The sequence below is a fragment of the Adiantum capillus-veneris genome, chromosome 20 (genome assembly GCF_014529385.1).
Source record: "Adiantum capillus-veneris isolate H3 chromosome 20, ASM1452938v2, whole genome shotgun sequence".
NCBI lineage: Eukaryota > Viridiplantae > Streptophyta > Polypodiopsida > Polypodiales > Pteridaceae > Adiantum > Adiantum capillus-veneris.
Window position 1 is genome coordinate 65,242,685 of NC_140950.1, and position 17,684 is coordinate 65,260,368.

The window sequence follows — 17,684 nt, forward strand, 5'->3', positions numbered from 1 at the left end:
CTAATTGACACAGAGAGTGGAGGGAAGCTAACAATCCCATTTTCAAACTTGGTCAACATATCTACTCAAGCTGATAATGTTTTAGCTGTGAGTCTGTAAAAACATTGCCTTGCTAATCATTGTGGGCTTTGAAGCTCTTGCTTTAATGGTCAATGTAAGCTATTTGCTGCACAATGTTTGCTCATGTTGCACTTTATTGGACTATCCTGGAACTTGTACTTTGGAGTCCTAGTGACCTATCCATTTTACTGATGAAAATCTTCTTTTACAGTCTATGGAAGAGAAACCGAGAATTAAGGATAGAAGATTGCTGGAAAAATTGGTTATAATACGGGATGAGGCTCGCGGTATGCTAGGTGGTGGTTTGCTGGATGAGAGAAATGACAACCGAGGGTTCAAGACCCTACCTGGAAATGTGGTATAATAAAGAGCTCTAGTACTAATTTATAATTACCTATGTTATTTGCATCTCTCTCCTTTGGCATTAAATTATAGTCAATCGACATGCAATCGAGTATTGTCAGTGTGAGACCTGGGCCTGTCCTCCGTCAAAGAATTGCTGATGTAATGAACGGGAAGGCGGAGGGGCAAGATCCCCCGGAGGAAGATGAAGAAAGCTCTCATTTGGGGAGGCACACGTCTGCGAGCAAGCGAAAGGTCATCAAAGTTTCAAATGAGTGTGAAGTTCTTATCTTCATCAATCTATATCATGTGTGTATTATACATTGTGCAGGTATCGTCTAAATCAGCCAAGAAAGAGGTGCCGGTACGACCAGGAATGTTTTTGGAGGCAGTTAGTAAGGTGCTTAATCTAACTGCCATAGAAGCTGCACAATTCAGTGGCTATGTTATGATTTCCTCATCGCAATTTGGAAAAGTTTAATGTTTTCCGTACTTTAATTGTAGACTTACATGGATGGTAGTAATATAGTGAAATAAGGATTTTTGACATTGAATCTAAATCTTGATCACCTATTGCATTCAGCCGGAATAAAAAGTTCAACCCTCTCAGTGATGTAGAATCTCGGTAATTTTTATTATGCCTATGGAGATGCTCTTTTTCCTGGAAGGATTCTTCAATGGATGGAGCTTAGCTCCTATTTTTCAAACTTTCAGTCCTCTTGATTCAACATCTGTGGGTTTGAATAGTTTAGGACATCCTTATATATTTTAGACGAAAATGATTTTCTTGCATCAAGCCTTTTATCATTTGAATTTTGTTACATTATAACAGCCCCCGTCTATACCATGGAGGGAAACATCATAAGCTGCGGATGCATCCACTGTCTTATCTATCCCTTCCATTAGTGCATGACCTTAGTGTTGTGAATGGGCTTTAGCATATGACCCTCCTCTTCTGAGATGATATGATGAGTCTTCACATGTTGTACATGAGTATAAATCAGTCCCTAATTTCATGGGTTGGCCTCTCTTCCTGAAAGGGCTATTTCAAGTATCAACCAAGAAGTAGCAGTAGCAACAATAACAAGTATCAACCAAGAAGTAGCAGTAGCAACAATAACAAGAAGCAGCAAACAAAGTCTCAAACAAAGTAACAAGAAACGCCGTTTCGGGAGGGCCAAAACGGAACACTTTTTCTCATTCGTTTCAATCACATTTTTCTTTTTGAACTCAAAATCATTTGCCCATTTGTTAGTGTGAAAACATGTTGTGTTTTGCTTATGAGTATATTATTTTTTGAGCATGGTACCATTTTGTAGATAGCATGTAGCGCTTGCTCTCGGTTATGGTCATTGGTTTGAGGGGAGGTCTTATAAGTATTGAGTCATTATGGTAGCCACTTAGGCACCCATGAGTATTAGGCATCTGACATATGACTTGCTCTTTTACATTGTCTCATAGTTGAAACCCCCCAAAAGGGAGGTTTGTTTGATTGATTCTTGACTTGGAGTGTCCAACTCTGTTACACTGAGAATGATTAGATCAAAATGAATCACTCCCTAAAGCAAAAGGATCTAGATATACAAGCTCCATGAGGATGAAGGAGGTGAGAATACCAAAGGTAAGTAGAAAAGCTAGGGAGGAGGAATAGAGATTGCAACAGAGCAGAGTACATCGACGCAAAGAAGAAAGCTTACAGAGTGGATTACACATTCGGAGATTGGTAGAGTTTAATCCGAGAGCCATTGACGAGAGGAAGGGTGTCACTTTGTAAGGTTTGAAGCTGTACTACACCATTAGGAAGAATTCTAGACATGAGGAGAGGACCTTTCCAACTTGGCACTAACTTCTTTGCCTTCTTCACGAACTTTGCCTTGTAGGGCAGCACGTGTTGCCCTTTGTTGAATTGAGACCTTCACAAATGTCGATCATGCCAAGCCTTCCGCTGATGCTTCTTTGCAGTAAGAGCTCGGTTAGCTAGTAGTCGACTTTCATGTAACAAGAACAGCTGGGAAACATATGCTTGCCTACTAGCCTGTGGACACTTTAACGTGATAGAGCCCATTGTTGTAGATCCATGGTTGAACTCAAAGGAAGCGATAGCTTCCATGCCATAAACCATTTGAAATAGAGTGTACTGTGTGGTAGCTTTGTAAGGTGTGTGATAGGCCCACATGGATAGCCTAAGCCCAAGTATGAGGATGGATGTAACAAACTTGGACACCCCAAGTCAAGATTCTACCGTGACACAACAGAGATTCACTTCAAACTTATTCACAATTCACAATAAGGTCGACATGGCCCGGCGTAGTTCCGTGCCAAGAGGTATTGGCCCCAAAGGCTGGCGCCCCTTTCGGTATTTATTTTTATATTAATCTTTGAGCAAAGTACAATGAGCCCGCGAGTACTCACTCTCAGACTCTGCGTCCAGATGCTCTGAGAAGTGAGCCCCTAAAGCAAGGGATGCCAAAAGCAGAGCCCCAAAAATCTAAAACTCAAAAGCTTCATAATCTCAAAAGTAACTATAGTTCAAAAGCTGCCAAAATCAGCCAGCATAATTTTCGAAAATCCGTACGGAATGCCACATCAGCAAACCAACACAAATTGAGGAGGTCCATACTGCTTGCCACGTCAGCCTGTTAGCTCTTTTTCCCACGGGAATTGCGGTGCGTTTTTCGGCTGCTGCTGCCACGTCAGCAGGGGCTGTGTGTGTGTGTATTCGGGGGCATTGCCACATCACGAGTTTGTGACAATGGAGATAGTAATGAGCATTCCTTTTTTGAGAAGTAACAATAACACTTTATTCGTGGCACGTGCTCTCTGCTTGACCATTAGCACGAGGGTAGTAGGAGCAATATTTCCTATGCAGTGTGCGCGAGGGTAATAAAAGCAAGATTTCCAGTGCAACACTTCATTATTTTGGAAGATACTGTTCAACAGCTCCTTCACAAAGTGAACCTCTATCATTTGATATATCTAAAGGGCAGCCATATCTGCAGATAATGTATCCATAAATAAACTTTTCCATAATTGCTACGCTACAGTGAAGTCGGTTATTGGCTTGACCTCTGCCCACTTAGTGGTACAGTCAATAGCCACGAATAGATACTTGGTTTTATTTGGATGTGTAGCAGGGTGGATAGGGTCAACAAAATCTATACCCATCGCTCAAAGGGAAGTCACGGCAAGGAGATATTAAGCGGTCGATTCCCTTGAAGGGTTGGTTTTGGAGCACATCTTTGGCAGGTCGCAGGTGTCACAAATCTTAGCATAAAGTATTGCATTTCTAAACATAAATGGCCACCTTAACCCACTAGGTTAATGTTTTGTCTATGGCCGAAATCTCGATGGATTTCTCTCTCTTCTCTACGGGGCTGTCTTTCTGATAGTCATTTTGGCAAGATATGGAATGAGGTCGAAGTGGGACGTGACTCACATACAAAGCTTCAGTGATCTAGAGACCCACATTAGTCGCGATGGATAGACGCGGCATAGACAATATTCCATTGAAGGTGGATTATTGTTTAGAAATTTAAAATTTTGCGTCTTTGAAATCGATGAGATTCGAGAAAGGATTTTTTTTGAATACCATGATTTTCCTAGCACTAGGCACCTAGGCGTCCAAAGAGTATTTCTATGGATTTTATCATTGGCTTGCCAAATACTAGTCGTGGCAATGATGCCATTTAGGTTGTGTTTCTATGGATTTTATTGTTGATTTGACAGATACTAGTCGTGGCAATGATGCCATTTAGGTTGTGGTTGATAGACTCACAAAAATGGTGAAATTTATATCAACGAAATCGATAGTAAAAAGCCTTGAGTATGCACTTTTGTTCATGGATCAACTTTATAAGTTGTATGGTTTGCCGGAGGATATTGTCAAGGATCAGGATACCAAGTTAACTGGACGATTTTGGCGAGATATATTTACTCACCTTTCTGACGAAGTTGAGTATCTCATCTTTTGATCACCCTGAGTTTAATGCACAGTTTGAAAGGATGAATAAGACGTTGAAAGACATATTGAGGGATTATGTCTCTCTGAAACTGGGCTGTAGGGCAGTAGACTTTAGCTTTCACCCGATTCTTTACTCTTTTAAACTTCATGACACAGAGGAACTTCACGAATAAACGAGTAAGTGGAAATTACACTTCACACAAATCATGGCTTGGCAGCTAGAGTGCTTCCAAGTAGAGAGCGACACCTTGTAGGTCCCAAAGACTGGCGCCTTTTTCGGTATTTCTTTATTCTTATTAAACTTGAGAAAACCTATAAACTTCTACAAGCTGTCCCACTTTTATCAGGCTGAAACTTCCCTACTCTAACCCAATTGCGGCAGCATAACCACAATAGAAGTCACCACGGACAAAATCCCAAGGAGACAGTGACTTTCCACGCCCTTTAGAGCTTTATATAAAACCATGTGAGAAATTACAGCACGTTGAATTCTCAGTTTTTGGCCCCCAATTTGCACCAGAACACATGTTCGGTGATTCCCTAGCTACTCTGAAGCTCCTAGGACATGTAGGCATCAAAATTGGCCAAAATCCTAAACCTGCAAAATTTTACAGCAAGTTGTAATTCCTTGTCTTGCGCTCCGATTCATGTGCCGATCATTTTTGTGGGTAGCCTTCAAGCTCCCGCACCTATAGGGTCACCTATCTTTTGAATTAGACGAGATTCCTCGCTGGAAATCTCTCTAATTTGTCCTGTACAAGCACCCAAGGCTTTCTCGAGGCTCCTCGGCTTTACCTTGCAGTTTAGGTGCGAAACCCTAAATGTGGAGAAAAACACAGCAGGCTGTAATTTCCTGTTTCGCATCATTTTGAGCAGAGCAAACACATCTATGCGTGTCTTAGAAGCTCCTGCACGTAATGGGACAGTTCCCCTGCGAATTGGACGAGTTTTCACTCGAGAAAACTCTCCGTTTTCGCATTCCTTCGCCATGGAACTGTACGCACCTGTAGGGGATTAGCAATTAGGTAACCCGGTTCTTGTACAGAAGGCTCTTGCCTTGGCAAACGCGCATAAAAACCTCAGAACTGTACATGGTCAGTTTAGAAGCCCAACTAGAGGGACGTTACCATATGTGCAAAAGGGGAAAGGGGCGATATATATACACGCTATAGATGATTTAGTGTGGTAAGCACCCTTTTATCATCGCATGTATCCACAAGAAAGAGTGTCAAACATGTGTACAAATGACTCAATGAGACCTTCATAGTTTTGTCAAACAATGTACACTTCTATTGCACTGAATTCTTAAGTACACATGAAGTGCTAGCTCTATCATCACCCCTCTTTTGAGCACATGTCGAGCCCTTTGACCTTTGCTCTACTAAAGTGATATGAGTTGGAGAATACGTGGGTTGTAAACCAAAAGTCTCAAGGTAAAATTGCAATACATTTGGTGACTCATCAATTCACTTTCTTCCATCCACTTTGCATCCATAGGTGGATAGCTTTTGAACTTCGTCTTGCAACTTTTCCCTTAACTTTTCATTCTTTTGGCGTGCTCCAGAAGACTCGGTTGAGTCTTTAGCATAGCTACATGGAACGGCGGGTCTGGGTTGGGAACGGGGACGGGGACGGGACGGCAAAAGTTAGGGAATGGGGACAAGGGTTGAAATGGCAAAAAAAGAAAGAGTTTTTTTGGCATTTTTTGACCTACAACTATCCCACACATATAAAGCATCACTTTGATCACAAGCTAATATAGACTTAATAACACCTTATGTTGTTGTTTTGATCGCTAGCGCTTCTAGTATTTTTACTATAGCTTGACAAATGCTAGCCTTTATCATGGTTGAGTATGCCCATCACCTCTGGAGGGTGATAGAAACTCAGCTCGTTGGTTTTGTAGAGTACCTTCAAAGCATGAATGATGTAACCAGCGTGTGACTACTATCTATCCTTTTTGTTGATTTCTTTCTTATTATTTATTTACTTTCACTTTTTGGAAACACCCCTCGGGAAATCTAACTGCCCTGCATTGCATAGCTAGTGTGGAACTGTCCAGAGGGAGTCCAGGCCTGAGGGCAAGAGAGCACTAAGGTTGGACAAGGACTATGGTTAGCCAAAGTGGGGTCACTGACTAGCCAAAGTGGAATCCTTTGCTACAGAGGCTACATTTCAATTCTGGGTGTGGCTGCAGTGTACAAAGGGGGTCAGATGACCTAGAAAGATACAATGGCAGCATCTCCTAAAATTTAGGGAATTGCTATTTTGGGACCTGAAAATGTGTTTGCGTCATTACCTCTGGAATGACAAGGGGAACATTTTCTTACTCTGCCGTGAAGTCAACTGGGCAACCGGTTGGGAGATTTTTAGGCGGCAACCCCAAAACGGAAAATGACTTGTAAATGTGCCAAGTGGCACATTTCTGTGCACTTTCCTCATGCAAGAGAAGGTGGCGCTGAATTTGAAGGGGAAAGAGGCTCATTTGCAGATTTTGTCACAGGTTAAGAGCTATGGAGTGCTTCCTTTTCCTCCTATGTACAGTGCGGTGCTAGGAGTGATGCCCTGTACGCTACGCACTGCCCTCTCTCTCCCCTATGGCAGTATGTTATGACCCTCTAGTGGGCTTTTCAATTGACCAATGTACAGTTGTGTGGCTTCATGCGCGATTGGTGAGGCAAGAGCCTCTTGCACAGGTACTGGATTAGCTAGCGGCTAATCCCCCGCAGGTATAGATGAATTCGGAGAGGTTTCACACCAGAAATCTCGTCAGATTCAAAGGGCAAGTAGCCCTACAGGTGCGGGAGCTCAAGGACTTGCTACGGATGCGACCGGCACGCGAAACGGAGCCCGAAAAAGTAAATTACAGCCTGCTGTGTATTTTTGCAGGTTTAGGGTTTTGGCCCTAAACGGTCCCTAATACCCCCAGGAGGTTCGGGGATGCGAGGGGACCGCTGTACAGGTGATCTGCGCATTTTCGGGGCTGAAAACAGAGAATTCAGCGTGCTGCAGATTCTCGCCAGGTTTTGCAAAGTGCCCGTATGCATCGGGAAAATCAGTCAATGCGTGGGAATACTGACTGTGAAGTGTCCTAGGACAGTTATGCTGCCGAAATCGGGCCGGAACAGCCAAGCTTGTGTGGGGCAGCTGGTAGGGAACCACAACGTTTATTCCCTCTTTTAAACAATAAAGAACTACGGAAAGGGGTGCCTAAGTTAGGGGCCAATCTGTGCAATCTAGCAGCCTGTATCCCTCTCCCCTTTGTTGTGTCTTGAAAGTATAGGTAAAGTGGGCGACAAATTAAATGGGTGAAAGCAAATAAGGTTTAAGTCTAAGTCTACCGCCCTTTTTGAAAGTATAGGCCGGTTACAAATGACCTCTATACAAACCTGCACCTACTCTTGGGCACTGACGATGTGAGTAGGGATGTCATAGCTGTTGTCCAAGCTATGTATGATAAAGGTGATAATCTTATTCTTCCTGATTGGACAAGCAGCGAAGTTGAGGTCACATATTGTCAAGTTTGGATCTTTGCTCTTCGTAGGTTTGTAGTAGTGTTCATTTTTCGATTTGGTATTTAGCTTATCTGAGGATTTAAGAATGTGTTCCTTTAGAAGTTATTGTGTGAAGTTTGATTTCGAGGATTAAGTTTTTAAGATGTCTTATCCTTTTTTGCTTAAAATTGAGTACCTGTTTTAAGCCGAGTAAGTCATGTCAACATATTTTATGCATGCCTTTTCTAAAAACATTTTAAGTTAACAATGTTTTGTTTTATCTAGTTTTGTTTTGTAGAAAACAAAGTGATTTAGTTTGTTTGTTTGCTTGTTTTTGTTTTTTCTTTTCTTTTCTCGTGTCCCTTGCTTTTGTAGTTTTATGAGTGCTTTATTCCCTCTTATAATTCGTGAGTTCAGACTATTCTGAACTTATGAAGGTATATTTTTCAGTCATCTAGCGAACATGCAAATCTTTTTGATTTTCGTCCGAGTGGTGACCAGTTGTTGAGCTTCATGAAGATATGTTGGGAGGGTGTGCATACCCCAACAGCTACCGACCCCGATCTTATATTCATGTGTCGATGTGTTTTTATGTGTGTATTACTTTTATTCATCGTTTTAAATAAACTTTTTAAAAAGTAATGGGTCTTTTTGTAATTTTGGTTGGATCATGATTTATTGTGTAGAGCTTCTTTTTCTCTTGATTTTGGTTTATTTGAGTGTTATGTCTTTTATTTTGTAATTGTCTTGATTTATGTATTTGCTGGTTTTTTGCTTTTGATTGTGTGTGTGTGTTTTTCCCCCGTTTTTTTTTTTTTTTGGTTATGAGAAAGTTATAAATATAATTTTGTAGAATGCATGTTTTTAATAAATAATGGTTTTCTCTTAAAACTCTTAAAAAATAATAATAACATCTTAATTTGGGTCCCTTGGATCAAGGGTTTCTTGTGGGGTTTCATGAAATATCTCTTGTGAGAGGAGAGGTTGAGTAGTGATTCTAGCAAGGGATCACGGACACTCGATTGCACGCTATTGTCGATGATCTTTTGAGTGTAGCAAGCAGCCTTATTTAAGGACCTCACTGCTTGGCAGTAGCCCTGCTATACAAATGAGGGGTGTGGTTAGCACCAATCTAGCCTTAGGATCTTTAGCCTTGAGGCGGGCGTTGATCTGAAATACTGACCTTACTACAAAAATGAAAAACACTTTTACTTCTTCTTCAGCTTCAACCAGCAATGTTGATGACTCTCAGGTACGTTTTTCCGACCCTTCTTTCTTTTCAGTAGCTAGAAGTAGTCATAATCTGTATCAAGAAAGATTTAAGTTTTTAGCGAAGTCGAATCTGAAGAATTTGCATGTTTTTGGTGATGGTCCTATTCGTTGGGCTTCTTTCAAGAATGTATTAGTTAGTACTCATTACACAAGTTCTTCCATAAAAGCCCTCAATCGCTTGAGGCGTTTAAGGAAAAAACATCTTGTGGTAGATTGTCCTTTAAGTTCGGTTCATACTCTCAAGTTATTTATGTTATTTATAGTATTTATGATATTTCTATGATGTATGTTGGCCAAACCTTTCGAACAGCTTTTATCTATTTTCAGGAACATGTAAGAGAAGCGAGAAAAGTTCAAAGTAAGAGCACCGTACGTGAAAGTGTGAAACCCTTCTATGCGGCAATAACAAAACATGGCTTTGAGTCTTTCCGTTGTTTTTTCATTGAGCACATAGAGAGTAATTTTAGAAACTCTAAAGAGTTCTATAACTCAGCGTGGCCTCGAGAGTTGTTTTGGATGAGAACTTTGCATACTTTTTTCCTAACGGTTTCAACTTGGAAGGAAAGTCTTCTTTACGTAAAAATAAGACAATTTACCATAAGAAACCTATGCTTTGGCGAAGGCTTCCCAAACCCGAGTTAGTTCTCCCTTCAAGTCAGTTTAAAAGAACTTGGATTCCTAAAGGTTCTTGTTCAGATCCACCTACTATCCCTGAAATCAATCCAATTGTCTTGCACAACACTATTTCTAATAGAGTACAAGGTGTCCCTAGGGCTTCAATCTCTAGAATTTAGAGTGATGGCCCTTCTAACCATAGAAGTTTTGCTTATAGGGATTTCAAACGGAGATTGATTTACCTATCTAGAGCCATGGAGTTGGGTTCTTTTTCCTATAAATTATTTGAAAGATATAATATAAGGATCCTATTTAAGCTCTTGTATAGCCTTGAGAACTACTCTTATGAATATTTGGAGCTAAGAAAGTCTCATAGTACTCAACTTCGAGTACTCTTAGGCAAATTTCTGAAGTCCAAGTATCCTAGTCTAAAAAATCTCTTGATTGGAAAGAAAGATTTGTTGATAACTATGTTTACCTCCCGTGACTTAGACAAGATTGGATTAAGCTGTATTTTGCGATCTCAAGAAGCTTTGGATGCTCTCCCTCCTTGTGTGAGAAAGGTATAGAACCATCCTGTCGTAGCTTTCAAATATGTGAAAACTTTAGGACAAAAAGCTTTCAACTATAGTGACATCGGAAGTAATCTTAAAAAGCAAGAAAGGCTAGCAATCTCAAGTATTGATTGCCCTTGTAGTAAAACTGCCTTTTCTTCTTACGTAAATGGAGCTTTGGGTCATGTAGTTCCTGCCGATTTTTCTATTCTTCCTTCGGATTCTTTGAAAGACCTTTTCTCAAGAGGTACTAAATATAGGCTCCCTTCCTCAAATGACTCTTGCCTTCTCAAAGCCATAGAGAAAGGAATTTCTAGTTTGGTAGTAAAGTTTGAGGAGTCTTTAGGAGTTCAAGGTGTTTTTACCCATTGGAAGTCTGTAGTCCTCAAGAAAGCTTCTTTGAAATTAGCATCTTGCTCTAGGAACGTTTCTTCAGGAAGGAATAGCTTATCTTCTTTCGATCGTGATGCTCTTAGGAAATTTCATCGTGATTTTGTAATCTCTTACGTAGATAAGTGCTCTAATAACTTTGTTGTTACGTGCAAAAAGTTATATTTAGAATGCTTGTTAGGTGAAGTAAACTCTCAGACTACAATGATTGTAATCTTTCGATGCAAGAGGTTATCTTGAAACCTCAAGACTTTCGTAAGTCTTTTGGTTTCAAGTGCCAGCATAAATTACCTTTTTTTAATACCGTTTGGAAGTTCCACAGGAACCCTGTAAAGCCTAGATTTATAGCTACTTCTTGTAACACCTCTTTGACCGAAGTTTCCAAATGGCTTAGTTATTGTTTTAAAGCCATTTTACCTAGCGTAAATGAATTGTGGAAAAATATGCTAAAGGAAGCAGACGTACCTACCGATTCAAGTTGGATTTTAAATGATTCAGTAGGTGTGATTCTTGTTATAAATTTTTTGAACTCTTGAAGAAGCCTCGAGAAGAAATCTTCTCCTTTATGTCTCCAAACTTTTGACTTTACAATGCTTTACACGAAGCTGAATTTGGAGGACCTTAAATTTAGAGTCAAGTCTCTTATTTCAAAAGTTTTTGCGTACGAGCTTGAGAAGGATAGACACAAGGCATTGTTAGTAGAAAAGTCAGCCTTGAACTTTAACTTCTTATGGTTGAAAAGTAAGAATGTAGAGGTAGACAAAGGAAGAAAGAGATTCACGAGGATTGTAAATGACATTGACATCATATCTTGGTTAGATTTTCTTTTAGACAATTTATACATAACCATCCGCGACTCTCTTTTTAAGCAAATAATTGGTATCCCTATGGGCACCAATTGTGCTGATTTTCTTGCTAATTTCTATCTTTTTACTTTTGAGTTTGATTTTATGGAGCATCTTGTTGTTGCTAACACTTGCCCAATATTTTTGCACAAGTTATGCAATGTAAGACGTTTTGTAGATGATCTTTTTGTTCCTGACGTTCCTTTTCAAGACTTTATGTACTTGAATTTGAGTTCTGTAGGCGGAGTAATTTATCCTAAGGAGTTTTGTGAACTTAACTGTATCATAAATAGTGATTGTTTGCCCTTTTAGACCTTAAGATTTTTCAGACCCCCTTGGGATTAGAAGTAGATATTTATGATAAGCGCCTTGAACCAGAATATGCCAATCTAAATATCATCTGTATGCCTCATATTTCTTCGAACATTTCTCTTTTAGCTAAGTACGGTGTCATTTGCTCTCAACTATTTAGACTTTCTCGACTTTGTTCTAGTAAATCTGCTTTTGTTGTTCAATCTTGCCATCTTATTTCATTGCTAGTTGAAAAAGGATACTCATTCAAAAGAATCATGAAAAACGTTCGATCATTTTTGCATCGTAGTAAGTTTATTTTTAATGTTTCTTCCTTTGGAATGTTCAAGATAATCAGTAGTAAATTCAACAGAAGTGGGGAGCTAAAAAGCCCACTTATTGTTTGACTTAATAACACCTTATGTTGTTGTTTTGATCACTAGTGCTTCTAGTATTTTTACAATAGCTTCACAAATGCTAGCCTTTATCATGGTTGAGTATGACCATCACCTCCGGAGGGTGATAGAAACTCAGCTCGTTGGTTTTGTAGAGTACGTTCAAAGCATGAATGACCTCTACACAAACCTGCACCTACTCTTGGGCACTGACAACGTGAGTAGGGATGTCATAGTTGTTGTCCAAGCTATGTATGATAAAGGTGATAATCTTATTCTTCCTGTTTGAACAAGCAGCGAAGTTGAGGTCACGTATTGTCAAGTTTGGATCTTTGCTCTTCGTAGGTTTGTAGTAGTGTTCATTTTTCGATTTCGTATTTAGTTTACCTGAGGATTTAAGAATGTGTTCCTTTAGAAGTTGTTGTGTGAAGTTTGATTTCTAGGATTAAGTTTTCAAGATGTCTTATCCTTTTTTGCTTAAAATTGAGTACCTGTTTTAAGCCAAGTAAGTCACGTCAACTTATTTTATGCATGCCTTTTCTAAAAACATTTTTAAGTTAATAATGTTTTGTTTTATCTAGTTTTGTTTCGTAGCAAACAAGGTGATTTAATTTGTTTGTTTGCTTGTTTTTGTTTTTTCTTTTCTTTTCTCGTGTCCCTTGCTTTTGTAGTTTTATGAGTGCTTTATTCCCTCTTATAATTCGTGAGTTCAGACTATTTTGAACTTATGAAGGTATATTTTTCAGTCATCTAGCGGACATGCAAATCTTTTTGATTTTCGTCTGAGTGGTGACCAGCTGTTGAGCTTCATGAAGATATATTCGGAGGGTGTGCATACCCCAACAGCTACCGACCCCGATCTTATATTCATGCGTCGATGTGTTTTTATGTGTGTATTGCTTTTATTCCTCGTTTTAAATAAACTTTTTAAAAAGCAATGGGTCTTTTTGTAATTTTGGTTGGATCATGATTTATTGTGTAGAGCTTCTTTTCGTCTTGATTTTGGTTTGTTTGAGTGTTATGTCTTTTATTTTTTAGTTGTCTTTATTTATGTATTTGTTGGTCTTTTGCTTTTGATTGTGTATGTGTGTGTGTTTTTCTCCCCCGTTTTTTGTTTTCTTGCTTTGTTTTTTTGTTTTTTGTTTTTTTTTTGGTTGTGAGAAAGTTATAAATATAATTTTGTAGAATGCATGTTTTTAATAAATAATGGTTTTCTCTTAAAATTCTTAAAAAATAATAATATCATCTTAATTTTGGGTCCCTTGGATCAAGGGTTTCTTGTGTGGTTTCATGAAATATCTCTTGTGAGAGGAGAGGTTGAGTAGTGATTCTAGCAAGGGATCACGGGCACTCGATTGCACCCTATTGTCGATGATCTTTTGAGTGTAGCAAGCAGCCTTATTTAAAGACCTCACTGCTTGGCAGCAGCCTTGCTATACAAATGAGGGATGTGGTTAGCACCAATCTAGCCTTAGGATCTTTAGCCTTGAGGCGGGCGTTGATCTGAAATACTAACCTTACTACAAAAATGAAAAACACTTTTACTTCTTCTTCAGCTTCAACCAGCAATGTTGATGACTCTCAGGTACGTCTTTTTGACCCTTCTTTCTTTTCAGTAGCTAGAAGTAGTCACAATGTGTATCAAGAAAGGTTTAAGTTTTTAGCTAAGTCGAATTTGAAGAATTTGCATGTTTTTGGTGATGGTCCTATTTGTTGGGCTTCTTTCAAGAATGTCTTAGTTAGTACTCATTACACAAGTTCTTCCATAACAACCCTCAATCGTTTGAGGCGTTTAAGGAAAAAAACATCTTGTGGTAGATCGTCCTTTAAGTCCGGTTCATACCTCTAAAGTTATTTATGTTATTTATAGTATTCATGATATTTCTATGATGTATGTTGGCCAAACCTTTCGGACAGCTTTTGTCCGTTTTCAGGAACATGTAAGAGAAGCGAGAAAAGTTCAAAGTAAGAGCACCGTACGTGAAAGTGTGAAACCCTTCTATGCGGCAATAGCAAAACATGGCTTTGCGTCTTTCCATTGTTTTCCCATTGAGCACATAGAGGGTAATTTTAGAAACTCTAAAGAGTTCTATAAATCAGCGTGCCCTCTAGAGTTGTTTTGGATGAGAACTTTGCATACTTTTTTCCCTAAAGGTTTCAACTTGGAAGGAAAGTCTTCTTTAGGTAAAAATAAGACAATTTACCATAAGAAACCTATGCTTTGGCGAAGGTTTCCCAAACCCGAGTTAGTTCTCCCTCTGATGAAGGTGGCACATAAGAGGAGCCATATTTCCCTATTTTTGTAACTATGGCTCGAAAGTATGGAGACTCATCCACAGAAAAAAGAGCATGTTGTGTTAGTATGGAGAGTCGAGACCCCATAATGAAATACAAAATGGGAGATTGCAATGTGCATATGCCATAAGTCACAATGGAAACTTACCGCGAAGCATGGAAGGCAATGTGCTCGTAAAAGAAGAATTGGGCAACCGACCTATCCATCTCTTCCTTTAATTTAGGATTCCAATTTTCGTTGAGGGCGCTTTGACGATGCGCAATGAAGCCCCCGATGTGGATGCATTTGTCTTGAACGCCTGAGAGGTGGAGCGAAGGTTGGCTTGCCTTTGCTCTCGCGGTGTCGCCGAGAAGAGCCGGCTTGAGAAGTGGAGTTAGCTTGAGATGACATGATGGTGGAGAGTTACGAGTGTAGGTGGAGAGAGAGTAGAGGAGAGCTTGAAAGTTGAGAGGGTAGAGGAGGGAGAGAGTGGGTAGATTGAAGATTCAAGTCTGAAGGGTAGAGGTCCAAGCCTCGAGGAGGGGGTAGACCGGAGAGATGAAGCGCCGAAGGTAGAGAGGAGGGGCTTGAGCAATGAGAACTTGAGGACCGTTGAGGTGGAGAGCTTGAGACATATGTCAAAGTGACCCAAAGGGTGGCTTTAATAGCCACCGGGTTGCTTCAAACTTTCAAACATCCAAAAAAAGAGATGTTGGACTGCCAATTGGCCGTTTGAAACGGTCCTAAATTCAACTTTTAAAAAAAAAGATTGTTGATCGGCCGGCCGTCCGTGTCAGGACGTCTGCATGCGTTCCTGCCCGGAATCTCCCCTGCCATCCGTTCCCTGCCGTTCCAGCCCGTCCCCCGCCCTTAGGCCCCGTTCGCTCTGTCCCCTGTGACTATGGTCTCTAGCCTTCTTTGCATTTCCTGACCCTTGGGAAACTTTGGGAGTCACTTGTGCAAAGGGCCTCTTTGCTGAATTTTTCTTTTTTTGACCCCCTTTCATGTTCCCTTGAAACCCACTGTCCTCTACCTTCAACAAGGCATGACCAGTGTTGGCGACTTCCACAAACTGAGTAAGGGTGGCCACTCGATTCTTTGTACAGTAGTCTCGAAGCCCTTTAGGCAGCCTACAACAATACTTGTCAATCTGCTCTATCAGTGGCACAAACTTGTAGGAGGTTACTGAGAGCAACGCTTTACAGAACCTCCGATTGTACTCCTCTAGGCTCTTGCAAGTAGCCGCAGTGAGTTGGTGCCAATCCGTCATGACATTGGCTTCAAATTCATTTGATAGCCACGTAGAAGCAAACATTTGCTTGAAGTATACCGGGTGCTTGTCCTTGCATCAATAGTGTTGTCCACCATGAATGCGCATTTCCTTTCAAGAAAGTGAAAAATTTCCTTACCTTAGAGTCCCTTGTATAGTTCCTCTTGCATACGCCGTATCAAACTACCAGTAAGAGCCTTCATCTTGTCCTCAAATCCACTGAAAGTATCAAACTTCATAGCTGCACCACCTTCTTTGTATGGGTTTGGCTTTTCCAGCACTCCCAGATTATCATAGGGAATGGTCTGCAACATGGGTACAGTGGTGGGGATCATTTGTGCCCCTTGGCCATTGACATTTTGGTTTGGTGCCATATTTGCCTGCTGGTCGGAAAAACTAGCCATACCAAAAGTGGCCTGCAACACCCCAAAGCGGCCCTGGTTGCTGGATGCCAATGTTACCATACAAGGGGTTTGGCATCATGCCTTGCATATCGCCAAAGACTGTTCTTGGCATGTATTGTTGGTTTCCAGGCACATAACCAGCCATGCTTTGAAACAAAGATCCACCCCTGAAATACCCATGATGTATCGTGGGTGGTGGAAAAATGTGATGCATAGCCAGGAAATCCCATGTCCATTTAAACCAACATTTGGACTCCGAAAGGTGGCTGATTGAACTAGTAAAGCGTGTGGAACTGGCGTCCTAACCACCTGTTCGTGAACACAAAGAGGTTGCCTTGGAACCCCAACTGACTTCGCAACATGCGAGTGCTCCCTGCCCTGCTAGGACGCACAAGGAACCTGGGCTTGAGCCTCAACGTACTCTTTTGGCTGTGTAGGTTGTCTTGCCTGTTGTGACATTGGTGGCGCTTGAAGAAATTCTATAATCCTAGGATTCTCCACCAACCGAGAAAACACATTCATTGCAGCAACCAGAGCGGGTCTTGTTGGACTCAACACTCAGAGAGAGGGTCGAGGCTCTTTGGACAGAGGGCATGGACAGCCAGGCTCTACTGGCAGACAGAGTGGCCTCAGGCCTAGCTCAGCTTAGCCACTTCTTTCTCCAGGAGTCTTTGGCTCGACGAGCTGCAGCGAGAGAGGAGGAGCAGCGTCTCAGATGAGGCATTGCTTCACTACAGAGGATGCAGGAGCAGCATCCAGACAGTCCATGGTTGGAGGAGAAATTACAACAGGCTAGACAGGAGCTTGCTTGCACAGAGGAGAGGCGCCATGAGTTTGCCTTTCACCGACAGCCATCTCAGTGGACTCAGGTAGGTGACAGAGTGACAGGTGTTTTTTTTGAGACAGTGGGACCTCGGCACTCGCATGCCAAGGTCAATCAGCTGAGGAGACCCGATGGGTCAGTTGTTTGTGAGCGTGAGGATATGCGTGCAGTTGCTACTGACTTTTATCGTGAGCTAGTGTCGGCTGAGCCTCAGTCAGAGAGACAGGATGCATGCAGGGAGCAGGTTTGGGCGCAGATGCCTTGTCTTGTGACTGAGGAGATGCGGCAGAGGCTAGAGATACCTCTTCAGCTTGAGGAGCTGCACACGGCTCTTAGGGCCCTTCCTCGTGGTAGCTATCCAGGTGAGGATGGGCTGACTCCCAGCTTCTTCTTGGAGTACTGGGACTTGCTTGGCCCAGATCTTTGTAGTGCCTTTCAGTACATTCTGCACACAGGAGTGATGCCGGATAGCATGAGTGAGGGCCTGATTTACCTGATTCCAAAAGAGGGTGGCTCCTTGGATGAGATTCGACAGTGGCGCCCTATCACCATCCTCAACTCAGCCTACAAAATTCCTCCCAAGGCTCTGAGTTTGAGGATTCAACAACTTTTGGAGAGCCTTATTCATGGGACTCAGACAGGTTTTGTCAAGGAACGTAGTATCCTTGACAACATCTTCACTTTCTGGGAGGC

The 17,684-nt window shown here is 41.2% G+C and overlaps 1 protein-coding gene across 1 annotated transcript in view; it reads left to right on the forward strand.

Annotated features, from left to right (window-relative positions):
- Positions 1 to 271: 271 nt before the first annotated feature.
- The window catches only part of LOC147432631 (protein PEP-RELATED DEVELOPMENT ARRESTED 1, chloroplastic-like), a 40,995-nt gene continuing 23,582 nt past the window's right edge, over positions 272 to 17,684 (forward strand). Inside the window, exons 1-3 of the mRNA XM_086491617.1 lie at positions 272 to 418; positions 525 to 657; positions 734 to 802. Of these exons, the coding sequence (XP_086347743.1) occupies positions 372 to 418; positions 525 to 657; positions 734 to 802 (249 nt within the window). The 5' untranslated portion in view covers positions 272 to 371. The remainder of the gene's footprint in view (positions 419 to 524; positions 658 to 733; positions 803 to 17,684) is intronic.